The sequence below is a fragment of the Musa acuminata genome, chromosome BXJ3-8, assembly GCF_036884655.1.
Source record: "Musa acuminata AAA Group cultivar baxijiao chromosome BXJ3-8, Cavendish_Baxijiao_AAA, whole genome shotgun sequence".
Taxonomy (NCBI): Eukaryota; Viridiplantae; Streptophyta; class Magnoliopsida; order Zingiberales; family Musaceae; genus Musa; species Musa acuminata.
In genome coordinates this window covers 6,013,723-6,039,224 of record NC_088356.1, presented here as the reverse complement: position 1 = coordinate 6,039,224, position 25,502 = coordinate 6,013,723, and the positions used below count along the sequence as shown (strand labels likewise).

The 25,502-nt window shown below is 38.3% G+C and overlaps 4 protein-coding genes across 6 annotated transcripts in view; 2 read left to right on the top strand and 2 right to left on the bottom strand.

Moving 5' to 3' along the window:
• The first annotated feature begins 917 nt into the window (after window positions 1-917).
• LOC135644482 (small ribosomal subunit protein uS7-like) lies at window positions 918-6,923 on the top strand. The gene is made up of 4 exons (XM_065162070.1): window positions 918-1,074; window positions 4,707-4,978; window positions 6,335-6,538; window positions 6,637-6,923. Exons 1-4 carry the CDS (start codon window positions 1,018-1,020, stop codon window positions 6,689-6,691), a joined length of 588 nt encoding a protein of 195 aa, XP_065018142.1. The 5' UTR covers window positions 918-1,017; the 3' UTR covers window positions 6,692-6,923.
• A 994-nt stretch (window positions 6,924-7,917) lies between these two features.
• On the top strand, window positions 7,918-11,423 carry LOC135644390 (cytochrome b561 and DOMON domain-containing protein At4g12980-like). Its single transcript, XM_065161923.1, has 3 exons — window positions 7,918-8,877; window positions 10,300-10,554; window positions 10,963-11,423. Exons 1-3 carry the CDS (start codon window positions 8,248-8,250, stop codon window positions 11,230-11,232), a joined length of 1,155 nt encoding a protein of 384 aa, XP_065017995.1. The 5' UTR covers window positions 7,918-8,247; the 3' UTR covers window positions 11,233-11,423.
• A 709-nt stretch (window positions 11,424-12,132) lies between these two features.
• LOC135645297 (AP-4 complex subunit epsilon-like) lies at window positions 12,133-24,259 on the bottom strand. Its single transcript, XM_065163558.1, has 11 exons — window positions 23,300-24,259; window positions 21,304-21,489; window positions 21,004-21,219; window positions 20,819-20,929; window positions 19,552-19,749; window positions 19,320-19,451; window positions 17,409-17,465; window positions 17,204-17,320; window positions 14,820-14,897; window positions 14,605-14,748; window positions 12,133-13,650 (listed from the first exon to the last, which is right to left on the bottom strand). The coding sequence occupies exons 1-11, from the start codon at window positions 23,906-23,908 to the stop codon at window positions 12,592-12,594; spliced, it is 2,907 nt and encodes a 968-aa protein (XP_065019630.1). The 5' UTR covers window positions 23,909-24,259; the 3' UTR covers window positions 12,133-12,591.
• A 547-nt stretch (window positions 24,260-24,806) lies between these two features.
• LOC103994281 (probable acyl-activating enzyme 16, chloroplastic) overlaps window positions 24,807-25,502 on the bottom strand; it is a 44,249-nt gene continuing 43,553 nt past the window's right edge. For all 3 annotated transcript variants that reach the window (XM_065164705.1, XM_065164703.1, XM_065164704.1), the window contains 2 exons: window positions 25,393-25,450; window positions 24,807-25,287 (listed from right to left, as the gene is read on the bottom strand). In XM_065164705.1, coding sequence (XP_065020777.1) covers window positions 25,195-25,287; window positions 25,393-25,450 — 151 coding nt within the window. In that variant the 3' untranslated portion in view covers window positions 24,807-25,194. The remainder of the gene's footprint in view (window positions 25,288-25,392; window positions 25,451-25,502) is intronic.

The window sequence follows — 25,502 nt, the reverse complement described above, 5'->3', positions numbered from 1 at the left end:
ACTCCCCCGTTGGTTGTCTGATTCTACGCACCAAATATCTTGTTATCACCCATCCTTGACGGCTTCAAAATAAAATATTTTACAAAGCTAGAACTAATATTTTACCGAAGATGAAGTTATAAACTAAATCTAAAAATTGGTTTGACATGATAATATTTTTGTAGTCTCATGATTTTATAAGTTTTGTTACTTGGAAGAGTTAACGTACTTTGATTCGATCTTGAAGGCATAGATCCATCCAGGAGGTTGAGCTAGGACTAATGATATAGTCTCCTCGAGATGGCAGGTGGACTCCCGATACATTAATGGCTCACGGTGGTTGACTCGTGGTCTCCTCGAAGTGTAACTTATTTGTTGGAGGGAGTTTGGGATCGTCTCGAGGTGTGCCTTAGTCTTTCGGAACCACTTAGTGTCACTCTTAAATATGCCTGGGTCTTGCATACTCGATCAACATCGGGGGATGTCTCAAGCCTATCTCTCCGATGCTTAAGTCAGTGGAAATGGTTTAATAAGGTTATGGATAGTTGAGTTTTATACATAGGCTATCAATAGCATGAAACTAGCAATCAGTTAGTGTGCCTCTTACCTTATGAGCAAATTATTGATGATAATAACTAACAAACGTGTCTTATAAATAATTATATCAGGGTAGAATGTTCGTAATAATATGATTTATCAAGGCTCTTAGCTTATCCGGAATAGACCGTTCGTTTGAAAGGTAGGGCTGTTATTTTTTTTATCAACAATATAAATAAATGCGGCTTGAAAGGTTTTCAAAAGATATAAACTATGTTCGAAAAATATATAAGTAATTCGTATAATTTTAGGGAAGTACATGTAAAAAGAGCCTCCCTTTCTCTATTGCTCAAATGTGTCGTGGATAGATCTGGACCGTCCATTAATTATGGATCTTCGCCTTCTCGCATACATAAGTGCCGCCCATCGGACCCTATACCTTAGGGTTTTCTCGTCGCCGCTCGTTTGCTCTCGCTTTGGGTACTTGCACGCGCGGCGCTAATGGCGATCCAGCAGGATGTTAAGCTCTTTAACCGCTGGTCCTTCGACGACGTGGAGGTCCGCTCTCTTTATTCCGGCGAGCCTATCTTTGAGGCTCGCGATTTATCGAGTCATGTTGTTTTCCGACCCTTTGCCTGTGTGGTCGATATCTTCGATGCGAAATCGAATGCGATTGTGACTCCATAGCGTCTATAATTCAAGGATGCACTTGCCTTCTTTGTTAAGATTTATATGACACCCAATTGCTTTTTCATTTTATTTATTGGGAAGGTTGGTTGCATCATGGTGGTTCTTGGTGTTTTTTCCACCTCTTTTGAACGAATTCTTTTTTTATATATCTTTATGAGATATCGTTGTATTTATGATTTTGGCCCCTTCTGGGGGACAATTGGGAGCAAGTTCTTTTCTGTTTGATTTCAGGAATCGAGAAACAAGTTCAACTATAGAGCGATTGTAGAGATCAAATGCAGGTTCGTGTAGAATCGATGCAAAATGGGTTGACATCGTATGCTTGATCAAGATTGAGACGTTTAGATAGCAAAAATTTGACCGTCCAATAAGCTTCTCAGTAGTTTAGGGCTAGGGGGTTGAAAAGGGATAAGATTTTTTGGTAGTAGATGCTAACTGCAGAGTGGTAGATCTTTATGATAGATGGATCTATTGACAGTCTTTCTGGTAAGAGACTCAGAATATCCATGTATGCCATCTTGTGTTTTTTTTTTCTCTCCTCCATATTTAAGTGTTAGGATAATGTGCGCACTAGACACCAATCATGGAACTCGAAGCCTTGTTCACTTGATTGCACATACAATCCACTGACCACTAGGATGTCTCCTTAGAGACGAGTATGCGATCTTGTATCTAAGGGAGTCTCCTTAGAGACAAGTATGCTATCTTGTATCACAGGGAATATAAGTGACAAGTGGCTTGATTATATTTTGGTGACACTTAAGCTAACCACTGAACTTGAAGCCCTGACCGCTAGATTTCACATACAATCTGCTGATAACTAGAATATGGCTTGGATTATATTTTGGTGATTCTTAAGGTAGCCACTGAACTTGAAGCCCTGACCACTACATTTCGCGTACGATCTGCTGGCCACTAGAATGTCTGCTTAGATATTAGTTTGCTATCTTGTATCACAGAGATTATAAGTGTCAATTGGCTTGGAGTAGGATTTGGTGACAGCCACGGTGGGTTTGGTTAATGATTAGTGTTTTGCAATGCTGACTTCTTTTTGTAAGTTTGCGTGTAGTGGTTGTAGTTAGAAGATGAAAGGAACTAAATGGAAGTTCATCATTTTTCAGTTGTAAATTTTTGGCATTTGATATGGCACTGACAAGCATACCTGAGAATTTTTTTTGCAAGGTGAAATATCCAGTCTCAATGGTTGCTGCAACCTTTGCTGGATGGATATTAGAAAACCTTCTGTTATGTGAACTACTGCTGTTTCTTTTGAATGATGTTCAGGAGTATTATATTTATGAAGTGCAGTTTAAGATAAATTAATCTATTACTTCCCACTCTCTAAACCTATAAATGGATTATGCTTCTGCCATGATGTTAATGCTAATGTTAGAGAAACTGTGATCGAAATTTCTACCAATGGACACACTTGTATGATTCATAATCATATACTGGTAATGCTGTTGAAGGGATACAATGTTGTGTTCTATAAGAGTGATAATTGTGTTTTTCAGTCAATAGGGACAAATGGGAAAAAAATTTAGGTTAAGTCTGTTACTGTGGCGTTGGACTTCTCAGCAATGTGTTGGGGCTATACTTTTGGTGTAGGTTGACAATTGACATGGTTTGTGTGCTTAAGGGCTTAATATGTGTGTAAATGGAAAACAAGGTTTTGTACTTTTAATTTTGATCTCCCAGTTTGTCTTGACAGTGAATTGTACTTCTAACATAAATTTTTTAAGCAATGGACCATGGAGCATCTAGAATGTTGTGGATATTATGTAATGAAAAAGTGAGACAATTCTTGCAATTAGTCCAAAGGAATGATTGAAGTCTATGTCCTTTAACTCATGTGCTCTAAATCTAAAGTGATACAGATTCTTCTGCATTCTCTGTTCAGAGCTGATCAAGATGACAAGATTCTTGGGTTTGATGAAAATATTTAATGGATTTCAGAATTATTAAAATTGATTAAATGATAAGATTGTTGTGAATGATACAAGTTCATGCTCATGAAATGGTGTTCTACCATGATAGTGGTGGTTGTATGTTTCTCTAGTTAGAAGTCATCAAAATAACAAGATTATTGGGCTTGATGAAAAATTGAGGATAACAAAAATATTGGTTAAAACCTGAGGTTTAATGCTTCTGGCAGATTGTGGAAATTTGATTATTAAATATGATTTTTTTAATCAGGGTTAAGCTTTCAGATTCTTTTGTTGAATTTTAATGTTTAACGGTCCATCTTATTGTCTTCTTGTGATGTCCGAAAGGGTTATCATCAGACCCTAATGATTTTAACTGCTGATATCTGCTTACATGAGGAGGAATACACAGCTAATGCCTCTGTAAAACAGGGATAATTTCAGATAATACTAATGCAATGCCTTCATAGGGTATAAATGGACACTAAACTATTTGCCACTATTAATATATCACCCAGTGACCATCTGCATGCAACACATTAGTTCTGATGCTCAACACTTCACTAACATACCTACAACAGAATCTTCTACTTATCTTTTACTTTTAGTTGCAGCAGTGACAAACATTAGTCCTACCTATTCCTTACATGGGAAAGAGCATCTAGCACCTGGCTTTGGTGTTCATATGAATTTTGCTATGAATTACTTATTTTCCAAAGTTTGCTGTTCTGTTCTAGCAAAATTTTAAGACTAGGAACTGTTCTATCATCAATTGTTGTATTTGCTGTTCTGACAGGCCACCTGTGTAATCATTGTATTAATTTAGTTTGTTTAAAATATTGTGTAACTTCAATCACTAATATACTCTTCATCCATATGCTTGCAACTTTGTCAGTTGCATATGCTTTTAGCTGAGATTTGCAATATAATAAGTTTTGGTCATGGTGATGGCATGCTTTGTTGTATTCTGTTTAGACACTAGGGAGGTGTTTTATACAGTGTAGAGAGGAGATGAAGTTTTATGTGACGCTACTGGACGAGCTTCCCTCTAGTGTGGTGATTAAATTCAAGAAAATGAACAAGTTTAAACCTACAAGTTTATTTTATGGATTAGGCATTTGACTTTGTATATTTGAACACACTTGGTTCGCAGCTAGTTTATGTCATTTTTCAAATAGGCCTGCCTGAAACCGGAGTTTATTTAATAGGATCCTACTTGTATTCATTTTACGTTCCTTGAAGAGCTTTTGGAAGTTTTTGCTGTGGTCTTGTAATGTTCATGCTCTCCCTAAATGCTGTGGTCTTGAAATGTTCCTGTTCTCCCTAAATGTAAAGGAACCATGCAGTCTTAGCCCTTCAGGCCCTATATATGTCTGATGCTTTATTTAAGTGCTTGATGCTTTAATCAAGCAAAATTATGGCTGTATTTTAGTATCTCAAATGTCATTGCTTGCTCCACTAGTATGATTTCATTTACTATTTGTTGATTTAAGGTAACAACAGCCTTGATTTGTTCTTCTGATCTGGCACATCTGCAATCAATTCTGAGATTGATCCTATTCTTTACAAATGCAGGTCAGCGATATATCGCTAGCTGATTACCTTGCTGTGACTCCTCCAAAGCATGCTACTTACCTTCCACATACAGCAGGGAGATATTCTGCTAAGAGGTTCCGTAAGTCTCAGTGCCCAATTGTTGAAAGACTTACAAATTCTTTGATGATGCATGGTCGTAACAATGGGAAAAAGCTTATGGCTGTTCGCATTGTTAAACACACAATGGAGATTATTCATTTGCTTACTGATGCAAACCCAATTCAAGTTATCGTTGATGCAATCATTAACAGGTAATATGACCCTACATGTTTAAATCTCAGTGAAATATATGAGCATCTGTTGCATGACAAATTGCTTTATTTAGTGCAAGTTAATTTATTAGTTGTAGAATACAACATTACTAGTTTGCAACCAACAAAAGATGACAAACTAAAAAAACAAAATGGTGGTTCAAGCTGGAAAAATAGTAGCCTGGATTTTCATGCATATTAGGAGCATTCTGTAACTTTTATCCCTCTCTTGGGAAAATAGTGATTTTTTTGAAATCTCAACCATTCTGAATGGTGTTCCTAGCTAATACTTTCATAAGGCTCCTCTTAAACGATGAGGAAACGAGATAAAATTAAGTTCATGATAAGAATTCTTTTCTGTTGATTGACACTAAAAATGTAAATGTAGAATATAGGTGGTCTGGGCTCTGCCCAGTCTGCTTCGGTGATTTTCCAACATATCAATCAACATGTAATTTTTTTTCTTTTCTATTTTGGTCCATTAGTTACTTGTTCTCCTTTTGAGTCTTGGTTGATTAAACGGAGCCTAGATCTCTCTCCTTCTAAACAATGAATGTTTCCTTTTTGAGTGATGTCTTGTTTGGAAGGTATTTGGTAGTTAATACATGGTTACTCGTGGGGGGCATGCAAAGGTGAAAAGATCAGTGCTATGAACTTTTATCTAGGAGTTCCTAGTTGATTCAGAATTTGATCATTAAGGAAAGTGGATATATTACTACTGATTAGCAGATTGATTATAGTGAATGTGCCTCCTATGTACAAGTGAAATATTTAGCAGTAGCAATAAATGAAGAAAACTTTGCTAGTAACAATTGTAGAAAATGTGATCACCTCGGATTAGCAAAGTGTTCATTAAGATGACCCATTTCCTGGGACACAAACACTAACTGATTTTTGCCGGAAGAATTCTGAAGCAGGTGGCTTACTTAATGCTGAACTGGTGCCACAGGACTGACGTCATGCCTTGTAGCAGGTGGCATACTTATCAGCCAAGCTACTAGTGGTTGCTGCTAGACTACTGGTGCACTGCTACCCAAATGGGACTGGGCTAAAATAGCACTAAACTTGCATAGTCATCTCTGGAAGCCCCCTGTGTTTCCAGATTGGAGCCTGATCAGATCTCTGTCTGCAGTGTTCATCACTCTTGTTCCATAATTAGTATGTTGTCTTTTAAGGTTGAACCCTCTGATACTTATGATATATCAGAACCGTGCATTTTCAATTGTTGCTTTCTAATTATGATTTCTATCAAGAATTGAAGTGTCATGCTATCGACTGCTTTTTCCTGTGCTTGAACCTTCAAAACGTACTGCACTTTTAAGATGGATGTTTCTTATGCTATTATTTGCATACCAGTGGTCCAAGAGAAGATGCAACTCGAATTGGATCTGCTGGTGTTGTCCGACGTCAGGCGGTTGATATCTCACCATTGAGACGGGTCAACCAGGCAATTTACCTGCTGACAACTGGTGCTCGTGAAAGTGCTTTCAGAAATATCAAAACTATTGCTGAGTGCCTTGCTGACGAATTAATTAATGCAGCTAAGGGTTCTTCCAACAGGTGAGACTTTCAAGAACTTTTCTTGCTTTTGGATGCTAGTTCTCCTTGTGTCGTGTATCTTTGTCTCATCATTGTACTTTAATGCATGCTTTCGACAGCTATGCTATTAAGAAGAAGGATGAGATCGAACGTGTTGCCAAGGCAAATCGTTGAGCTCTCTGGTGGATGTGAAACTTTCACGGTTCTCACACCTTGGGTTTTTTCTTAGTTCTGAAGTCGCAGTGAGATTACCAAATACAATTGATCTTCTTTATTTACCTTAATGAATATTTCTGACTGGAGCCTTTTTAGGCCAACTGTCGCTTGTTTCTAGATTGAATTGTGATATTTAACAACTATTTCAGTTTTGCCCTTGAAAGAAATATTTTTGATTTGTTGGTGAGAAGTTTAGAGTTTGAGATCATTCGAAAGCCATTGCTGACTGATTCGTGTGTTGTGACCTACGTTATGGTCCTATATGATATCAATGGGTTCCCAACTGATGGGGCTATTGATATATACCATGGAGGATATATCATGTAACTATAGTTTTCTTTATTTGGTTCTGAACTGTTTTAAATTTTGATGTTTAATGTTGAACTATAGCTGGTAAAGTATCAAACGCTTCGTCACTTGTGTTGCTGGACAACACGAGGATTGAACACACAGCTCCGAGAATGCCAATTAGGAAGCACTCTCGTGTCCTTGTTCTCGTAAAGGTTGTTCCCAGTATGACATCCTCTGGTCGATACAATATGACATCTTTCATATTGTAGAAACGTTTAGAATACAATCTTTTGAGCACGTAATCCAATGTTTTAAATCTTAAAAACGTTAAATCAATCTAATAAACGTAAAATATTATTTTTCACCTCCTCTCTTTTGATCTTCAAATTATTATATATAATTATTTATTTCTTTTGTCATTTTATGTGATGAACGATGAAAAATCCTTCAATTATTAAGAGGTGTTGGAATTGAGTGATAAGTTAGAGCATTTACATCGGAATATCTTAATAATATTAAATTTTTTTAAAGAAAGCTTATTATTGATAATCCCTTTTTGCTATTAGTAATTTCTATGCTATTGTCAACCACCTAAAATAATAATATAATTTACTTAATATAACCTTTCGATTATCAATGATATCCTTTATTTATTTATTTATTATAATCCCTTATTCAATTCGACGGTCAATCAATATTTTTAAAATATTAAACCTTTTTAAAATAAAATTATAAAATAGTAAAATATAAATCTCCGAACTTTTTTCCTCCCTCTTATTCTTACGTGTCCTCAGCGGGTGCATTCTTTCCAACTTTGGAAACGTTTCCTCTTCCGCTTTAACTTAACAAAGACGGATCACCGGAACTGTCCATCATCTCCTTCCCATCTCAAAGTGTCTCGAAGAGTGTCGAAGTACAGGAGAAAGCTCTCCGTTTCATGGGGGAGGAGCGGATACAGATCCCTTGTCTCTTGGGAGAGCACACCAAATCCATTCCCCCTTGCCCGAAGCTGCTTTCATCTCCCCGTGCGCTTTTCCGTTCACCGATTCCCATGAATACTCTTACATTCGGATGTCCCCGCGGCCACAATACTCTCCCTTCTCTTCTTTATATAGTGACCTGTTGCTCCTCCTGTCGCTGGATTTGGCATTCCGAACCGTACCGAGTTTTCTTGTTTGCTCGGTACCCCGATCGCCACCCTTTCAACGGGGACGAGAGACACGATGACGAGGAAATGTGGGGTTTTGCAAAGGGCGGCTCTGTGGTGCCGCCTCGCACTCCTCCTCCTTTCTGCCGTTGGTTATGCCGCGGCCGCCGGCGGGTGCTCGTCCGTGGCCTTCCCCTCGAACCGCCTCTACGCCGCCTGCAGCGACCTCCCTCGCCACTCCTCCTCGATCCACTGGTCCTACGACTCCGCCGCCGCTACCCTCTCCTTCGCGTTCGTCGCGCCGCCCGCGAAACCGGAAGGGTGGGTGTCGTGGGCGATCAACCCCACCGCCGACGGCATGTTGGGGTCCCAAGCCCTGATCGCTTTCCACCAACCCGACGGGTCGATGGGGGTGCGTACCTACAACATCACCGGGTACGCGTCCATCGCGGAGGGGCCGATCGACTTCAATGCGTCGAATCTGGCGGCGGAGTACTCCGGCGGGGCGATGCGGCTCTACGGGAAGCTGAAGCTGCCGGCGGGGATGACGGTGGTGAAGCAGGTGTGGCAGGTGGGGTCGTCGGTGGCGGACGGCGTCCCCCAAAAGCACGGCTTCCAGCCGGATAATTTGCAGTCCAAGGGGACGCTGGATCTCATCAAGGGAGCCATCTCCCCATCCGGAGGTTCCACTAACGTTAAAAAGAACGTGAGCAAAATTTTTAGCATCCATACTTTTGTTCCTTTAGAAAAAAAAAAAACTCTTTTGGATTGAATTGAGGTGTTTTAGAAGGTAGAGTATCTTTCCTCAAAATTTTGTTTTTGGTCTTAGGATGTGGAAATTAATATGTTCTTATTAGAAATCTTCATCTAAAGTTAATATTGAATTGATGTTTTTATGTGGAGATTTTATGACAAAAAATTACAAATTCACAAGTTGATTTGGAATATCCAATTTTTGTTATTGCTTAAATTTTGTTTTTTGTTTTTTTTGTCTTAGGGTGTGGAAATTGATATGTAAATTTCTTTAAAGATATAGTACAAGATATTTCGCACGCGGCCTCTGTTTCTTGATACATGATGTAGTGTCTACCCGCAGTCTTCTATAAGAAATTTCAGATTTGGCTTGTTTGTGTTGAATATATATACATATGCCCCTTATTTCATCTTCACTAATAAGAATTAAGAACTTTTATTCACTAGTTTAACTTCATTTTTGCATTATTTGACTGTGGCATTTTGGAATCAAGTTCGAGCATCTACTACGTTGTTTGAATTCTGTGGTTTTTCTTTCTTCTGTAGTCCTTTTGTTGCATCTGCCGCCTTTTCTTTTTCTTGTATTTATGCTACAAAAGTGAGGATTATTTTTGTTGTTGCTTATTCCATATTTGATTCAGACTTATAAATGTTCTTTTATGCTATTTATCCTCTTCTTATTAATTTTTTTTAATCTAGACTTTGCTTATTCCACTACATGATGATGTCCTCTCAATAGCTTTCAACTTGCACAACATTAACTTCATCGGATAGGGGTTTCCATTTCTAAGCTCTTGAAATATATCTCTTGCTTTTGACCACTGCTGGCACCACAGCTATAGTGAATAGTTTGATGGCATCGAGCACTTGATAGTCCCTGCTCTCCAAAGACAAGGAGAACATGTCTTTTACCTGTCACTATCCCTACGCACTGCTCTGTTTATGTTTCAAGGATGGAACGCCATTCAAGTTTGCCATGTCTGACAATTCCATCCTGATATGTTTATTTCAACATTACTGATTGAGATGAAATATGTTCCTGTAAGTTAGCTGAGTTACTGGCATGCTGGAACTGCCAGTAACTAGAAGATGACTTGTTTGATAGACTCAACACAATTCAACAATAGAAACAATATGCAAGTTTGGCAGAAAAGGGGTGTCAAATGACCATGATTTCAGTTTGGAAAACCAATTTGCAGCATGTAGAGATATAAAGTTCAATATGGAAGACCAACCTGCAATATCTGAATCTTAAATCCAATCATAATTTCCTAGTAGCCGGATTGAACTTGGCTCATCTAATGTTGCTTATTTCTTTTGTGTATTGCAATCATTAAGAATGCATATGAATGTTCACTAGCTGCCTGCTATATAGGTACATGGAGTTCTGAATGCTGTGAGTTGGGGGATTATGCTTCCAATCGGTGCAATCATTGCCAGATATCTGAAAACATTCAAATCTGCAGACCCTGCATGGTTTTATCTCCATGTAACGTGCCAGATCGTTGGCTATGGTGTTGGAGTTGGTGGCTGGGCTACTGGTCTCAATCTTGGAAGCAAATCTAAGGGAATTCAGTATACCACTCACCGCAACATTGGCATAATACTTTTCTGTCTTGGCACCTTACAGGTAAGACAAATATCACTTATTTTGCTATATTTATAAAAGTTGGCATCAAATTTATTTTTATACACATTTAAAGTTCTCTGGATGATTTTTCTGTGGAGATTAAAGTTATTTCTTTATAAAACCAAAAAGAGTTGAATAAGACGACTAATATTGGATTTTAAGTTCTTGCAAGTCCTTTCAGAAGTTTGACGAGAGTTTTTTCTTTATTCTGTCTCGATTTCTTCTTTGATGATCTTATATTTTAGATTTGAAAAAGAGTTGTTAGTTATACGTAGAATCTTCCTTGCTTCACCTTCTCTTCTATCGTTGCTGCTTTTCTAAATTGGTTGGGCTATTCAAATCTTGTCTGATGATTGACAGAGTGACTGATTTGGATCTGTGTTATGGTTTAATTTGTGTGTTCTACAGGTCTTTGCACTGTTTCTGAGGCCGAGCAAGGATCACAAGTATAGATTTATTTGGAACATCTATCATTACTTGGTGGGATACACGGTCATCGTCTTGGGCATTGTCAACGTCTTCAAAGGCATGGAGATATTGAGCGTCGATCATAAATGGACAATGGGATACATCATTGCAGTTGCCATTCTTGGTGGCATTGCCTTGTTCTTGGAGGTCGTCACTTGGTCCGTCATTCTCAAGAGGAAGGATGCTAGATCCGGTTCTAATGGTGTGTAGCATCCACTTTCTGTTGCTTGATTCATTTTGTCCTCTCCTCTGTTGTAGATTATTATGTCCGCTGATTGTACATTATTTTGGCATTTATATTTTCATTTGGGAGGAATAATTGTTCAAAACAATCATACTTTTTTTTATGTTGATGCTCAAACATAAATCCTTATCTTATGAATCAAAATACGATTCTGTTACTGTGTATTGGAGCAGTTAGTATACATCAACAATCATATAAATTGATGCTCAAACATAAATCCTTATTTTCTGAATCAAAATATCAGTGTTACTGCATCTTGGGGCATGTAGCCAAAAGCATAAATAGTGTTTGCTTATAAAGAAGGTTGGTAATGAGAGATAAAATTTAATATAGGAAACGAAAATGACTCGAGGCACAAAAGTTCTTAGTAATTGTAAGTGATAAAAATCGTCTTACCGATTTCTATTATGTACCGATCAACTATTGATACGATATGTATCGAATTGTATTGAGTCGTATTGACATATGACACATGGGGGTGTATCAATGTACTATCCATATCATGGTACATATTAATCATATCGAGTGATAAAATATACTTTCGTACGATAAACTTTAGTGAAAATGGCATATGATTTCCTCATGTTACACTATAAATAGGACTTAGTCGACAAATGAATATGTTTGAACAATTAAAAGAATAAATTTCATTTGCCCTCAAAAGAATGCCAATTTGGAGATCTGCTGCAGCATTCGAGTATCCTTTTTGCAGTATGACTTCTTCACAAGACTGATATAAATTGATGTCTAATATAAATCTTTATAGTCTGAATCAAAATGTCACCGTTCCTTGGTACGAGGGTAGAGCCAAAAAGTATAAATAGTGCTTTTGCACAAGCAGCAGTTGTAAGAAAAAAAAAAGTACATAGACAACTTTAATGTTTATTTCAACAGAAGCTGAATCCACAGAAAAAAAGGGGAGAATAAAAGAAACACAGCTCTCATGGAGAAGAAGCTCACACATCCAGCCATTGGTTCAATGATGGCTGCTTCCCTATCATGTGCATTGAAGTCCCTTTCTACAAGAAAAAAGTGCACCAACAATTTGGCTACCAAGTCATACAACAACACTACAGAACATATACTCCTAACTTTAGCCTCTTAAATACAAGGACTCATCTAAAAACCCATGACATCTTCTCTACAACCCTCGAACGCACGGCTTTCCAGTATGGCCAAACGGATGCAAGCAAACAAATAACCAGTTGGGCACTCCCTCGAATGTCAAAGATTCCACCAAAGTCATAGAGGCCTATCATCAAACATGGGATTCACATCAAGATCCATGTGAAGTGTTGCAATGCAGGAACCACACCATGTGCCTTTCAGCCCAGCAAGTCCCTGAACAAGTTGGGGTTATTTCCTGTCGGAGTCACACCCACATGCCTTGCAGTTGCATCCTTCTGCAAAGAATCTTGTGGATTTGGGCCTTTCTTTATTGATGGCACATTTTTAGCCATTTGCGAGTTCTTATCAGCGGAATGTATGTCTCCCAAAGCCGAACTGATGGAACTGCTGCTTGATGGTGGTGTATCTGTGTACAATGTCATCAGATCAGGTGCCTTTTGCTCACTAGTTGTAACAGAGTTATCGAGCGTTGATGGGCCCGGTGTTGGCCCTATCAGCCCTTCCAATTGCTCAAAGGGATCTATGGTTGGAGTGGTAGTAGTGATTGGTTCACCCAAATCAAGTAGATCAGGAGGGGGAGAAGAAGCAGCTTTCTGTTTGGAAATCTCAGGACTGACAGCTCTAGTAACACCTGGTCTCTCAGCAGTTGCTGTGGTAGCCTTGGGCGCCCTTTGGGTGGATGCCAGTTTCTTCTCAGTTTTACCAGCTGAGGCACCAAAAAGTGAAGCTGCTAACTTTTGCTTTTCAGCTGAAACTTCAGACTGTTGTCCTTTTGAATCATACAAGGTACCTCGTGACTGTGAGCTAACCCCATCAATACGGGTAACTCCATTTGTTTTCTTCTCCGAAGAAGAAGTGCTAGATGAAGAAGATGAATATGTAGGCCTACCCCACTTCTTCTGAACACCATCGAGGTGAAGCTTAATTCCATGATCTGCAGAAGAGGCATCAGAGACTGGTGGTAGCTTAGAAGCCTGGTTATTTTCTGAGTAGTAGTAAGTCGTCTCAGGCACTGGAACAAGATCAGTAGTTCGTGTTGAAACTGAGATTTGAGGTGTAGCAGGTGTAGGTGAGGGTTGCGGGAGTTCATATGCTTCAAACCTAAGCGCATGGCTCGAAGCTTCATGCTGGTATTGGCTATTATAATTGCTGACACTGAACGTGCCTGATCGTTCGCTCTCAGGAATGTAAGGCCTTGCTCCCTTTTCAATAGATTGTTGAACAAAACTGTTCAAGAATGAGAGGTTCCCATCAAACTGCAATGACAACATTTTTATCAGCAAACTAAAATGGTCGGATGGAACTGCCATGAATAGACAAATAATATGAGAGGGCGTAATTAGATAAATGACACTAATTTTGTCATAATTCGTGGTTCAATTGCAGAGAGCAATTTGCTTAAATATTAGCAGACCATATAAAAGCCTCTTCAAGGTAGTTTAAGCTTTCTGCGAAGAATTGGCTTGACATATAAATGGGAAAACCAAATCATCAAAGGTATTCAGCATATCACAGCCAGTGTCGTACGTGAATGTCTGACAGCTAAATTTTAACAAGAAATTGCAACAAGGCTGCAATTTTATACGCAGACCTATTTTTATCCTTTACATCCTATTTTTTGACCTCGTTTAATATTGAACATTAAATATTGTGTACATGGTATCAGAATTTGTCTGGACCAACGTGTACAGAATGGTATTTACTAGTTCAGGTTTGAATAGGCATGCAGACCATGGTTTATCATCAGGTCCAGTCTGGTTACTAGGTTATCATCTGATAACTTGCGAAAACCAGACTTACTATCAGGTTTCCTCTCTCTTCTAAAAATCATATTTTTATGTTTTTGACTTTTGACAGTTGTTGCTATTTATTTATTAATCTCTCTCTCTCTCTCTCTCTCTCTCTCTTGCTCACTCATTTCGTTCTCTCTCGATTTGCCTCACATTTGCTCACCGTTTGCCACCGCTGCCACCTTCCCACATGGTTCATCATTCCCCTTTCTTTCTCAGTGCCAACCGGTATGCTTGTATATCGGGTGTCAGTATGCTCGTATCTACTAAACCTATACTAGTCCAGCCAGGAATCAGCACAGGGTCTAGTATCGAGACATAAAATCATGACTGTGAATATATATACAACATATAGCATTCAAAAACTCAAGTATGGGAAAAAATAAAAGGCCATCAGAATGGAATTACTCGTGCATGTACCTCAATGTCCTCACAGCTTGCATCTAGTGGCATGACACTTTCAACAGCTTGACTATCTAAGCATAGCAAGGCTTGTAGTTCATATGCACGTTGCTGTAAGTCTGTCGAATGTGATGCAGACAGTTCATCAATTAGGCTTTGACACTGCACAGGTGATGAACAGTTAAACAAGCTTGAAAATCCAGCTCGAATTTAAGCAGAAAAAAACCAGTTACCTCAGGCAACATTTCCACATTCCTTCCTGCAGTAATTTCAAATGCACAAATTTTCATGATAGCTGATACTGAATATGCCTGTCAAGCAGATTTGGAACAGATCAACAAAGATACAAATCAGAGCACTTAAAGTAATTAAAAAAAAGTGAACAAGAAGCAGATGCATGACTAAGTTTATAATTTCAATTAGACACACAAACAATAATGTATAATGAGAATAATGGACCGGTTCACATTATGAAAATACTCCATACTAACAGATAAAATGTTGATTGCAAACACGTAGCCCAATAATCAAGCTTATGAATCTAATGAATCCTAAATAATAGAACCAAAACCATCTTGCATTTTCTTTTGAGGCGCAGATAACCAGAAGACTACTGAAACTTGCTTCATTAAGATAATAAAAGAGGAATTTCAAAAAGTAAGGGGAAAGATATAAAAGATATGGTGTATTTATAGGACATATATTAAAATAAAGAAAAATAATTCAAGGGAGCTAGCTTCCCATTTGGTATATCGACTTTCCATCCTCTAGAAAACCATCTAGAGTTATTTGGCGCCTTTTCTGTATGAATGTCATTATTCTATATGGTTCGGGAATTACTAGCTTTCTAAATTACTCAGCATATTGGAATGAATTAATCCAAAAAAAGCCTCCATTATAGTGATTTAAAAAGCGCTAGGCGCCAAGGTCCAAAAACGCACGAGGCGCTAGGCACTCAACAGAGCGAAGCAAAACGCTAAAATATAAAAATATATAATATAATTAATAAATATAATTATTTAAATAAAAATATGATATTAAATTAAAAAATCTTACAGAATCACAATATCACATTAACAAAAAATCTAAAAATTCATAACAATAACAATAATTTCAAATAAATAAAAATTAGCAGTATTAAAATTAAAATAATATATTATTAATCTAATAAATAAATAAAAATATTATTACTAGTATACAATTAATAGTATACTGTTAACAGTATACTATCGAGTCGATGTGAGAAGACGGAGTAAGAGTAACAGTAGCGGCGAGTAGCGGTAACGACAATGGGAGCGACGATAATAGCAAGTAACGACAGCAGCAGCGAGCAACGGTAATGGCAGCGGTAGCAGTAGCGGCGAGCAGCGAGGGCGCAGTGTAAGAGTAAGACTGAGGTTGTTGACTGAGAGAAGCAGCAGTGGTAGTAGCGAGCAACGGCAGCAGGAGCGAGAGCGACGAGCAACGATAGTGGCAACAGCAGTAGCGGCGGCGAGCAGCAACAACAGCGGAGAGCAACGACAACGAAGAGAGGCAACGACAACGGCAACAGAGAGGAAATGTTAGCGGCAGAATCATAAGCATGGTTAAGGTTGGGGAAGTCGTGAGAGGGATGCTGAGAGGTTGATATCGATGCTTTAGGTTGTTCGATTGAACCAGCTAAAGCACCGAAGACTGAACCAGACATAAAACGCCGGTTTGATCGCTTGGTTTAACTCGGGCGCTCGCTCGAAGCACTCGGTGCCTGATCTTGGGCGAGCGCCCAGGCAACGCCTCTTTGAAGCGAGGCGCCTGGACATGAAGCGAGGCGCTCGGGCGCTCGAAGCACTCGGTGCCTGATCTCGGGCGAGCGCCCAGGCAACGCCTCTTTGAAGCGAGGCGCCTGGACATGAAGCGAGGCGCTCGGGCCTCGCCTCGCCTCGCCCGAGTGCCTATTGAAATCGTTGCTCCATTAATAGCTTGATTCTTTTCTTTCTCCAGATATACCAATGAAAATTTGATAGGAAAATTGCTGATATATAATGATAAAAAGATCCTCACCAAATATGCTTTACTAAAAGGACAAATGAGTGCAGTATAATCCATGGTTTCATCAGTTTCGTTGTGGAACACATATGGCTTTGTTCTCCCATTTCCTCTTGATGGTGGCAATATTGGTTTTTCTACTCTTAGGCAAGTCACAGAAACTTAGTTTAATTTTAAAGTCCAATGAATTATCATCATGCATGTTTAGGTAATTGTTTCAGAAAGTCCACTGAATACTATCCCATTCCTAGTATCCAACCAGCTTCATAGCAGAAATGATCAAACATAAGTAGAATTTTAGACAACAAAGAGCCACTAGGACCCAAGTGTGCATGACAACAGTTCAAGCTGTGGTCATCTTCTGTAACAAGCAACTAAATGCTGAAACAATGAAGGTTTAATAGATGCATTAAGGATCCAAAAGGTGCAACAGTTATCAAATGGTTTCAGAAATAGAGGATCAATTGCTTAACTATTTGTAACTGATCAAGTATTTCATGTTTCTAGTGAAACACCCAAATTTCTTGTGTTCCAAGAAACTGATGCAAGTAAAATTCTCTATTTCACAAGAAAAATGTGGTTAAAAGTACACCTTGACTGTATCATTACATAGATGGGCCTCCGTCACATCACATAGCTTCCCAATTATATAAGAAGCAGAATATTTTCCATCTGCAGTTCCATATTCCCCAAGAACCCAGCATATGACCTGAAGTGGATCACTATATGTTACAGAATTTGCTTTCATAAAACAACTATCAAGACAAAAGACAGATGCAAGAATAACAGATAAGTACCTGCAAAAATAGAGATGGAAGCTTTGGTTCCCCAAGAATACGTAAGTAAGAATTCACCTGTATAGAAGAGAAAGAAGTTAGAACTTATACATCTAACATAAAAAAGATTAGAATACACCAAACAATCAGCCAAGATGACTGCTGAGAGCCTGAGACCATAAAGGGCATCTTTCTTTTAATGAATAAGTACACACCATCTAGCTAAGATTCAATTAAATAAATAAAAAATGGGCATTATTGGAAGTATGAGCAATTAACTTAAATAATTCACAAGAGTATGAAGACAGCAACACCAAATACTATTAAAGTTAAACTTGAATACAAGTTAGTTCAAATAGTATGGTACAAGCATCAGGAAAAATATCTAGTGCAGTTGTTGTTTCATAGTTTAGACACATAAACAACAAGCACGATAAATCAAATCCAAATTCTACAACCAAGTTCATGCATTTCCTAATTATTGTCGACACATACAACTCAAAGCATGTAGAAAATGGTGGTCCATTTAAATGTAGAACTTATGGAGACAAGCAAAATCACCATTTTAAGAAACTTGTTACAAAGAATATTATTTAATATTTTAGCAGCAACATGCTGCATCCAAATTACAACCAAATATTTGAGAACATATATTGAAAGCATACTGTTGAATTTCCATAGATAAACTTTAGCAAGTTCAGAATGGAGAAAAAGAAGCTCAATGTTAAACTTCAAACCACTAAATGAAGAAGTGTGGAAGAATTGAGAAAAGGAAAATGGAAAAAACGATTAAATTCAAGAGGAAAAAGGTAATGGAGAGAAGAATAATTGAAGGGTTGTTTAAGTGCCCAAGAAAATAAGTGAATTAGAAAATAGGAATAGGCTTTTTTTTTCGCAAAAGGGTAAGAGTACAAAATATATTGGATGAGATCTCAAGACTCAACCATTGGTACGAAAGTCTGGTACACTTCGAACCCTCAACCTTTGATAAGTTGGTCTGATACATCACCACCAGACCAGTGTTTAAAGAGTGAAATACGCTATTCTAAGAATGGAAAAGTATAAGGGATATGAGATTACCTTTTCCCAGTTACCAGTCATAGACAGTTTGGCTCAACATCCTACCAGTGGATGGTAAGTGTCCTGAGAGTTATTGGAACCCTCATAAAGAAGAGCAGAAAATAACACAACAGCAAATCTCAATCTGAGAAGAGAGAATCTAGGATGTCATTGAACAGGTCAGGGTAATAGGAGGGAACTCAGCTCTGCAATTTCGGAGAACCCACTTCTTCTGGCTCAGCATTCAAGGTAGAGATAGAAGTCCTGAACTCAATGAGTGGACAACAAGGCCTCGTAAGCAGGCCCACTTTGACACATCTTTAGGCTAAACAAACATGGTTAGTTAATGAACTAGAGCTAGAAATTAAAGGAACAAAAGCTCCTCAAGAGGAAGAAATCCTATCCTACACAATCTTTTACAACATGGATACATCACCAGAACAATTTAAATATAATCGCAATCAGAGTCTTCAGACCAAATTACTTTAAGCTAAAAAACTTCAATATTAATAAATTGAACAACTAGTGAATATCTTATTATTCTCCAAAAATGAATAATTAAATCATTTCATGCAGGTATCATGATCCAACATTCATAAATTTAATTACTTGCAATCTATCAAGACCTTCAGGACCTTGTGAGAATTTTACTTAATATGGTATCCTCCTTCCAAATGAAAATCCTCCATTCCTGGAGTACAAATATATAAGCAATAGAAACCTAGATACTAGTAAAATGCTAAGCATTCTGAAAAATTGGCCAAACATGCACGGAAAGAGCATATTACTTAGTGGAACAAACCCTCGTGCACTCAGAGATAGCCTGGTTCATCATTTACAAAGATATGGTAGCTATACAAAAAAAGAACTTACTGCTGAGGATCTCAGCTGGCTATCAGCACCTTCATCATCCTCTCCAAATCCTTCAGCAATTAGTCGCATTAAATTATGTGCCACTCTAACATTTAAAAGATCGCCTGCATGCTCAAAGACCTTATTCATGGTCTGGAAAGTAAAATTGTTAGAGACAGAGAACTGCAGAGATAAGAGATAAAACATATGGTAAGCAATAAGATCTAAACAACACAGTTATAACAGTAGTTACCTGGATAAACCATTGGTTGCTTGGTGCAAACTGTTCAGCAAGCTCAACACAACGTGATGCAATCTCTGTTTTGTAGTGATTGTCATTGATGCTTATCATGTAATCAATCATACGGTCAACTATCACTTCAACATTTGTAGATTTTGTCATTTTATATAGTAACTCAAAGGTCTTGCGCTTTAAGGTATCATCAGGATCCTGTAGGAATGTGTTTCAACCCCAATTGGCTCAATCAGTTTCTAGGTTCATATTTAAATATATGGCAAAAGTTGTGAGCAAGCATGTATAAGTACACCTAGAACATAAATGCATATGCTTGAAACATATGTTAATCGTTTGAACTAAACATAACTATAAATACTACCAGAAAGACTAGTTTAGGTGTCTGATGGTTCTAGAATCAACCTTTGTTCCCTTTTGACTGCTATCACTCCTTTTTCCAAGAAGATCATGAACAACTTAATGAGCATCACCCTGGTCTTCCTTTCTTGGCAACCATCCTCTCCTCCCATTATTTTGGCAAGCATGTATAAGTACACCTAGAACATTAATGCATATGCTTGAAACATATGTTAACCGTTTGAACAAAACATAATTATAAGTACTGTTCTAGAATCAACCTTTGTTGCATTTTGACTGCTATCACTCCTTTTTTCAAGCAGATCATGAACAACTTAATGTGCATCCCCCTGATCTACCATTTTTGGCAACCATCCTCTCCTCCCATTACAACTTAATGTGCCTCACCATCTTTTGGCAACTACCTATCTGCTATGGTTAGGGATGTCAAAATAGATTGGTCCTCGTGTACATGTGACTGGTGTGGCACAAGACATGCTTCCAACCTAAGGCTAGCACATGCATGGCACACATGATGTCAACTACTTGTTGAGAAATGCTCGAGTAATGTAGATCCATATGTTTCTAGCAATAACTAAAGTGAAGCACATGGGTACATTCTGCCAACTCATATTAGTGGCATCAAGCCAGACATGGGACCAAATCATACACGTGAGTTTAGCACATAGCTTGAAGCTTAAGACTGTACTAGTGACTTTATCAAACTTCAATAAAGTTACATATGCTTATTTATACTTTTATCAAGCACTATTCGAATAACCTTTTAACTCTTCATGGAAATTTAGCATACAAGACTACCATCAATAATTATATTGTCCCCAGAACAAAATAAACCACCTTACAAAACTAGTAAAATATAGGTACAAAAATATCTATAAGCATGTTTTCTTATAAGAACTACTCTTACCTCTAAGCAATCAATAACAGCCAGTTGGTGTTCTTCAGCAATATCTGGATTTATTTTAATAAGTCTGCCAAGAGCATCAATGCCCATATATTTGAGGTTATGACTATCACTCTGCCCATAGAAGTGTAGATATTAGACTGAGACAGAAGATGTAAGTATCAACCAAGAACAAAAAGTAGACATGCCTTCAGAAACTTTGAAGTAGATTCTGCAGCAGCATCTAGTACTTTAGCATTTGGGTAGATGGATGAAACACAGCATATGCATTCATATAGCACAGCATTACCAATGTTGCTCGATGATTCGCATTTCCTAAATATGTCACCAAGTACATTATAAATGTGTCCACTTGCTTGCTTATCACCGCTACCAAGCAGTGCAAGAATCTTGAGCAGCTTTATCTGCAGCAAAATATAGGATGCTAACCAACATAAAATTGGATAAATTAGTAGGTTAGAGATCAAGTATTGTTGGTAGCACAATACCTGAATAAATGGAGCAGGCATTTGATGGTAATCATAGGCCTTCGGAAGCCTTCTTTCAGCTACTTGCTTAAGAATGCTAACAAAACTGATAACCAGATCCTTATATGAGTTTACATCTGCAGTAATGAGATCAAAAAGAGGAAAAAGTGTTGCACCCATCACTCCAGGATCATTGTCACATAGCCTCTGCAAAAAAAAAAAAAAAAAAAAAAAAATCAACAAACTGATATATTAGCTCCTGAAAAGGCCTGCCAGATACAAGTAGAAGATGTAATGTAGATCATTGTAAAAGACTGTAATGAGAATTAATAAATGTATTAAAGCAATGTGTTATGAAAACATCACAATATATAAAAGTTAATAAACAGACAAATGTTCGAACCAGATAGAATTTTTTAACCATTTCCACATATCAAGCATTTTATCCAGACCTATATGGGACGATGTAACAGAACAAGCTAAACTTAGTTATATCAGGTTGAGAAAAATAACTAACAAAAACAAAATTAGGAGATGACAGCAATGATAGGGTATTTCCCCTCTTACCACAGGTCTTCTTTCTTCAAGGGAGAAAGATATCCTCCCTGAGATAGGAAAGATCAAAGAGAAGCAAGAAAGAACAAAGACAGAAAAGCTAGAAGATAGAGGTAGAACAAGAGAGAAGAAAGAAGAATAAGAGAGAGAGAGAAAAAGAAAGGAACTATAGAGAGTTTATCGTGGATAAATTCAATTAGTATCCTCTGAGGATCCTTTCCCCCTGTTATTCCTCAAGAAAGTAAAACTCAACAAGACTTATCACCGTAAAGTCTATAAGTTGAGAGATGAAAAGTTAATCTCACATTCTCGCAAAGTTCCTCTGTTGGACTTTATAACTCTCCAAATATAATCCTAAATAGGAAATATAAATAGCCTAACCACCACTACCAAGATTAAGTCTTTTGGACGCTAATACAACTCTTAATAGGAATCTATAAGCCTTTCAAAAGAGCCTTTAAAAACAAGGAGAAAATACAACTATATTCCTAGTCCAAGTAGGATAAAAATTCTTAGGAAAGAGAACTAGTTAGACTGAATCATATTCTAATTTGGTTTGAGCCTTGACTTGAATCCTGATGTAGGGATTAAAATCTTTTGATTGCTTAAATTAAAGATGCAAATCAAGACAACATCATGGATCCACTTCTTCTAAAGTATCCCTTCCTAAATCCACAACATGGTCCAATTATGGTAGTTTGAGCCTGGAATACGTGCAGTAGAATTCCGAAGTAATCTGACCCATGCCAGAATAAATATAGGTTTCCAACTCTGCTCTTTTCCAGTTCAATCCAGTAACATAATAAAGGCATAGTAACTCAGTTTTCTGGGTTGTTCAGGTCCTAGTCAAGGGATGTCAATTGCAAACTCGAAGACTATTGGTTTCTCCTAAAACCACCTGTTAATATGAACATTGTAAATGTTGCTGCATTGTTCCTTAACAATAAAACCAATAGAAAAGCCTTTTTTTCTCAGTACTGCCCTAAAGAAATCAGAAAAGGTAATCCATCATGTTTACAAATAAAAGAATTCATTGGGTGCTTTCATGTCAACCCTTTGTATATTCTAAGATGTCAATGTAAGCCACAAAGCTAAGATTCATAATTGGCAGATGGTTAAAGAACATAAATTGAGGATCCCTCAATGTTTCCATAAAAAAGGTTCAGAAATCCTTCTGAACATATTTCTTTTGTTTTATGAACTCAAATTCTTTTTCATTGAGTGTTCTGTCTCATGCAGTCTTTCTACTTGCAAGGAAAACATTGTGATGAAAAAAGAGAAAGTGGTAACAAACAAACACCAATGAGCCAAACGAGGTGCCTCAGCAACCGGAGACATACTAGCATCCTTTTAAGTGCAACAAAATTCAACGACGACCACCTAAGAAACAAGTTGCCATAAATAGCATAAACGCAAGCATAGAGGATTCAGTCACAAACTTTAATAAGTGTGGAAAGAGCACCTTTCTGAAGTTGGAGATGAGGTGGGACACGGAGGCGGGGGATCGCTGGTAGAAGCGGTGGAGGGCCATAACAGCCTTCTTGCGGACGGCCTCTTTGGGGTGGGCGAGGAGGTCGACCACCTGGGGGAGGACGGCGGGGATCGTCTCCTCGTTGATGAGCTTGCATGCGGCGGTTAGGGCGGTGCAAACGATGAGGTAGTTGTCGGAACGGAGGTCCTTCTGGATGGTGTTGACTATGAGGATGATAAGGTCATGGTCGTCGCTGAGGAAGAGGGTGACGGCGAGGTAGCCAGTGCGCTTGAGGGAGAGGGAGTCGTCGTGGGTCATCTTGACAGCATGGATATAGCCGAAGGAAGCATCGTGGCCAAGCATCTCGGCGTAGACGAGGCGGATGATGTACTCCTTCATCCGGCGGCGGGGGACGTCTGGTTCGGCGATGCGGCGGCGGAGTGAGTCGATCTCCCGGAGGATGATGCGGTCCTCTTCCGCCTTGGAGCGCGCCTCCCCAATCGACTTCACCAGGTCCAGGAACTCCTTGGACTGGCCGGTCCACCCGCCCCCTTGGGAGCCCATTGCCAGCTCCCGCCCGATCGTCTTCAGCTGCTCCATCCCCAATTCCCGATGCGGAATCGCACGAAGCCAAAGCCCTAGGACGATCTACTTCCTCTTCTCCTCCTTGGAAGATTCAGATCTCCCAGTCCCGAATTCGTTATCCCAGTTTCGCCTCGATCGCAAAGATTCAGCGTATTCTGAGATCTCCCGATCAAATACGGAAGAGCAGAATCCAGATCCAGATCCAGGTCGAGGATCGAGGTCGTTGTTGAGATGGAGATCTGAAGCCACGCACAGAGGAGGAGGAAGAAAAGAGCGATCTCTGGTTTGTTCTCCTCGCTTGACAGGAGAGATGAAAATTAGGGTGTGAGAATAGAAGTGGAGAACGGGCCGGGAACCCTTTGGGTGTATGATGGTCTCGGTTTGGGCTAAGACACATAAATACAAGCTAGTTAAGGATTTAGGAATGAGAAGGGTGGAGGTGAGGAATATTTGGGTGAAGTTATCACTTTACATGTGATCTCGAGGCGATAAGAACGACATGCACGAAAGCATCCGTAGGCATTGGATTCAGTATAATGCACGGTGGCTTTTCACATGTCTATTATTCCCTTGAGTTTGTAAATACCATATCTTTTGCCTTACAATTTTTGGTACGAAATATGTGATGCCAATTAGTTTAAGCTCGTATATAAGCAACTTGTATATATTTTAATATTACAAAAATAATTAATTTAATTTAAAATAGTTATGAATCTTTAAGTAAATTATAGTGATATATGTATGCTTTATTCTGTGAAAATATTGCTGTGTTTGGTCTCCATAAGAATGCATTAGATTTACATTAAGGTATAGGTAGAAAGTGAATAGGGAATACATACTTGATTGTTGTCTTGGAAATCAATCCCCATCTTATGATACAATAATAATATACCTACGCCGGACATTATGACAGTTCATTCAATCAATAATTAAAACATAATGATCAATTAATAATCAACAAGTACCGATCACTATGAACACAGATTCGTCCATCTGTTTTAAACAATAAGAAAGCTCCATAGTTATACTTTTGAGCTCTTTGCCTCTAATCTTTTGAGCTAATAGCAACTTCCAAGGAGCTTTAATCTATAATACATGCATACACAGATTGCAGATTGATGGTGTTAGTGTTGATGATATCTCTGACCCATGATTATTTTTCTTTCACACTTGTAAGGCTAGAATAATCAAATCCATTGGAAGATGTTACTGTCCCTAACTTCAAATGTCAAGATACATTCCAAGCTTTTATTTCAGCCATTCAACAGATCACAAACAAGAAAAGAGTTTCGAGCAGTAATTTACTTGTATAGCTGCTTAATTTGTTCCCTGTACCGATCTGCAACTTCGTTCCTTTTTATTTTCATGGTTGGAGTCATTAAACCATTATCAATCTGAATACAGAAGTGGAAAAACAAGATTATGATTAAGACATATTTGACATGGTATGGACTAAAAATCATGTTGAGCAAAATAATTGAAATCAGGAAGGAGATTACCGTGAAGGGCTCGTCCACTATCAGTATGGGTCCGATCCGGAAAGAGAAACCAACAGTCCTGCAGTAAAGTAGACATCAGTTTTTCATCCTTTCCTTCCTGTTACTGTTAC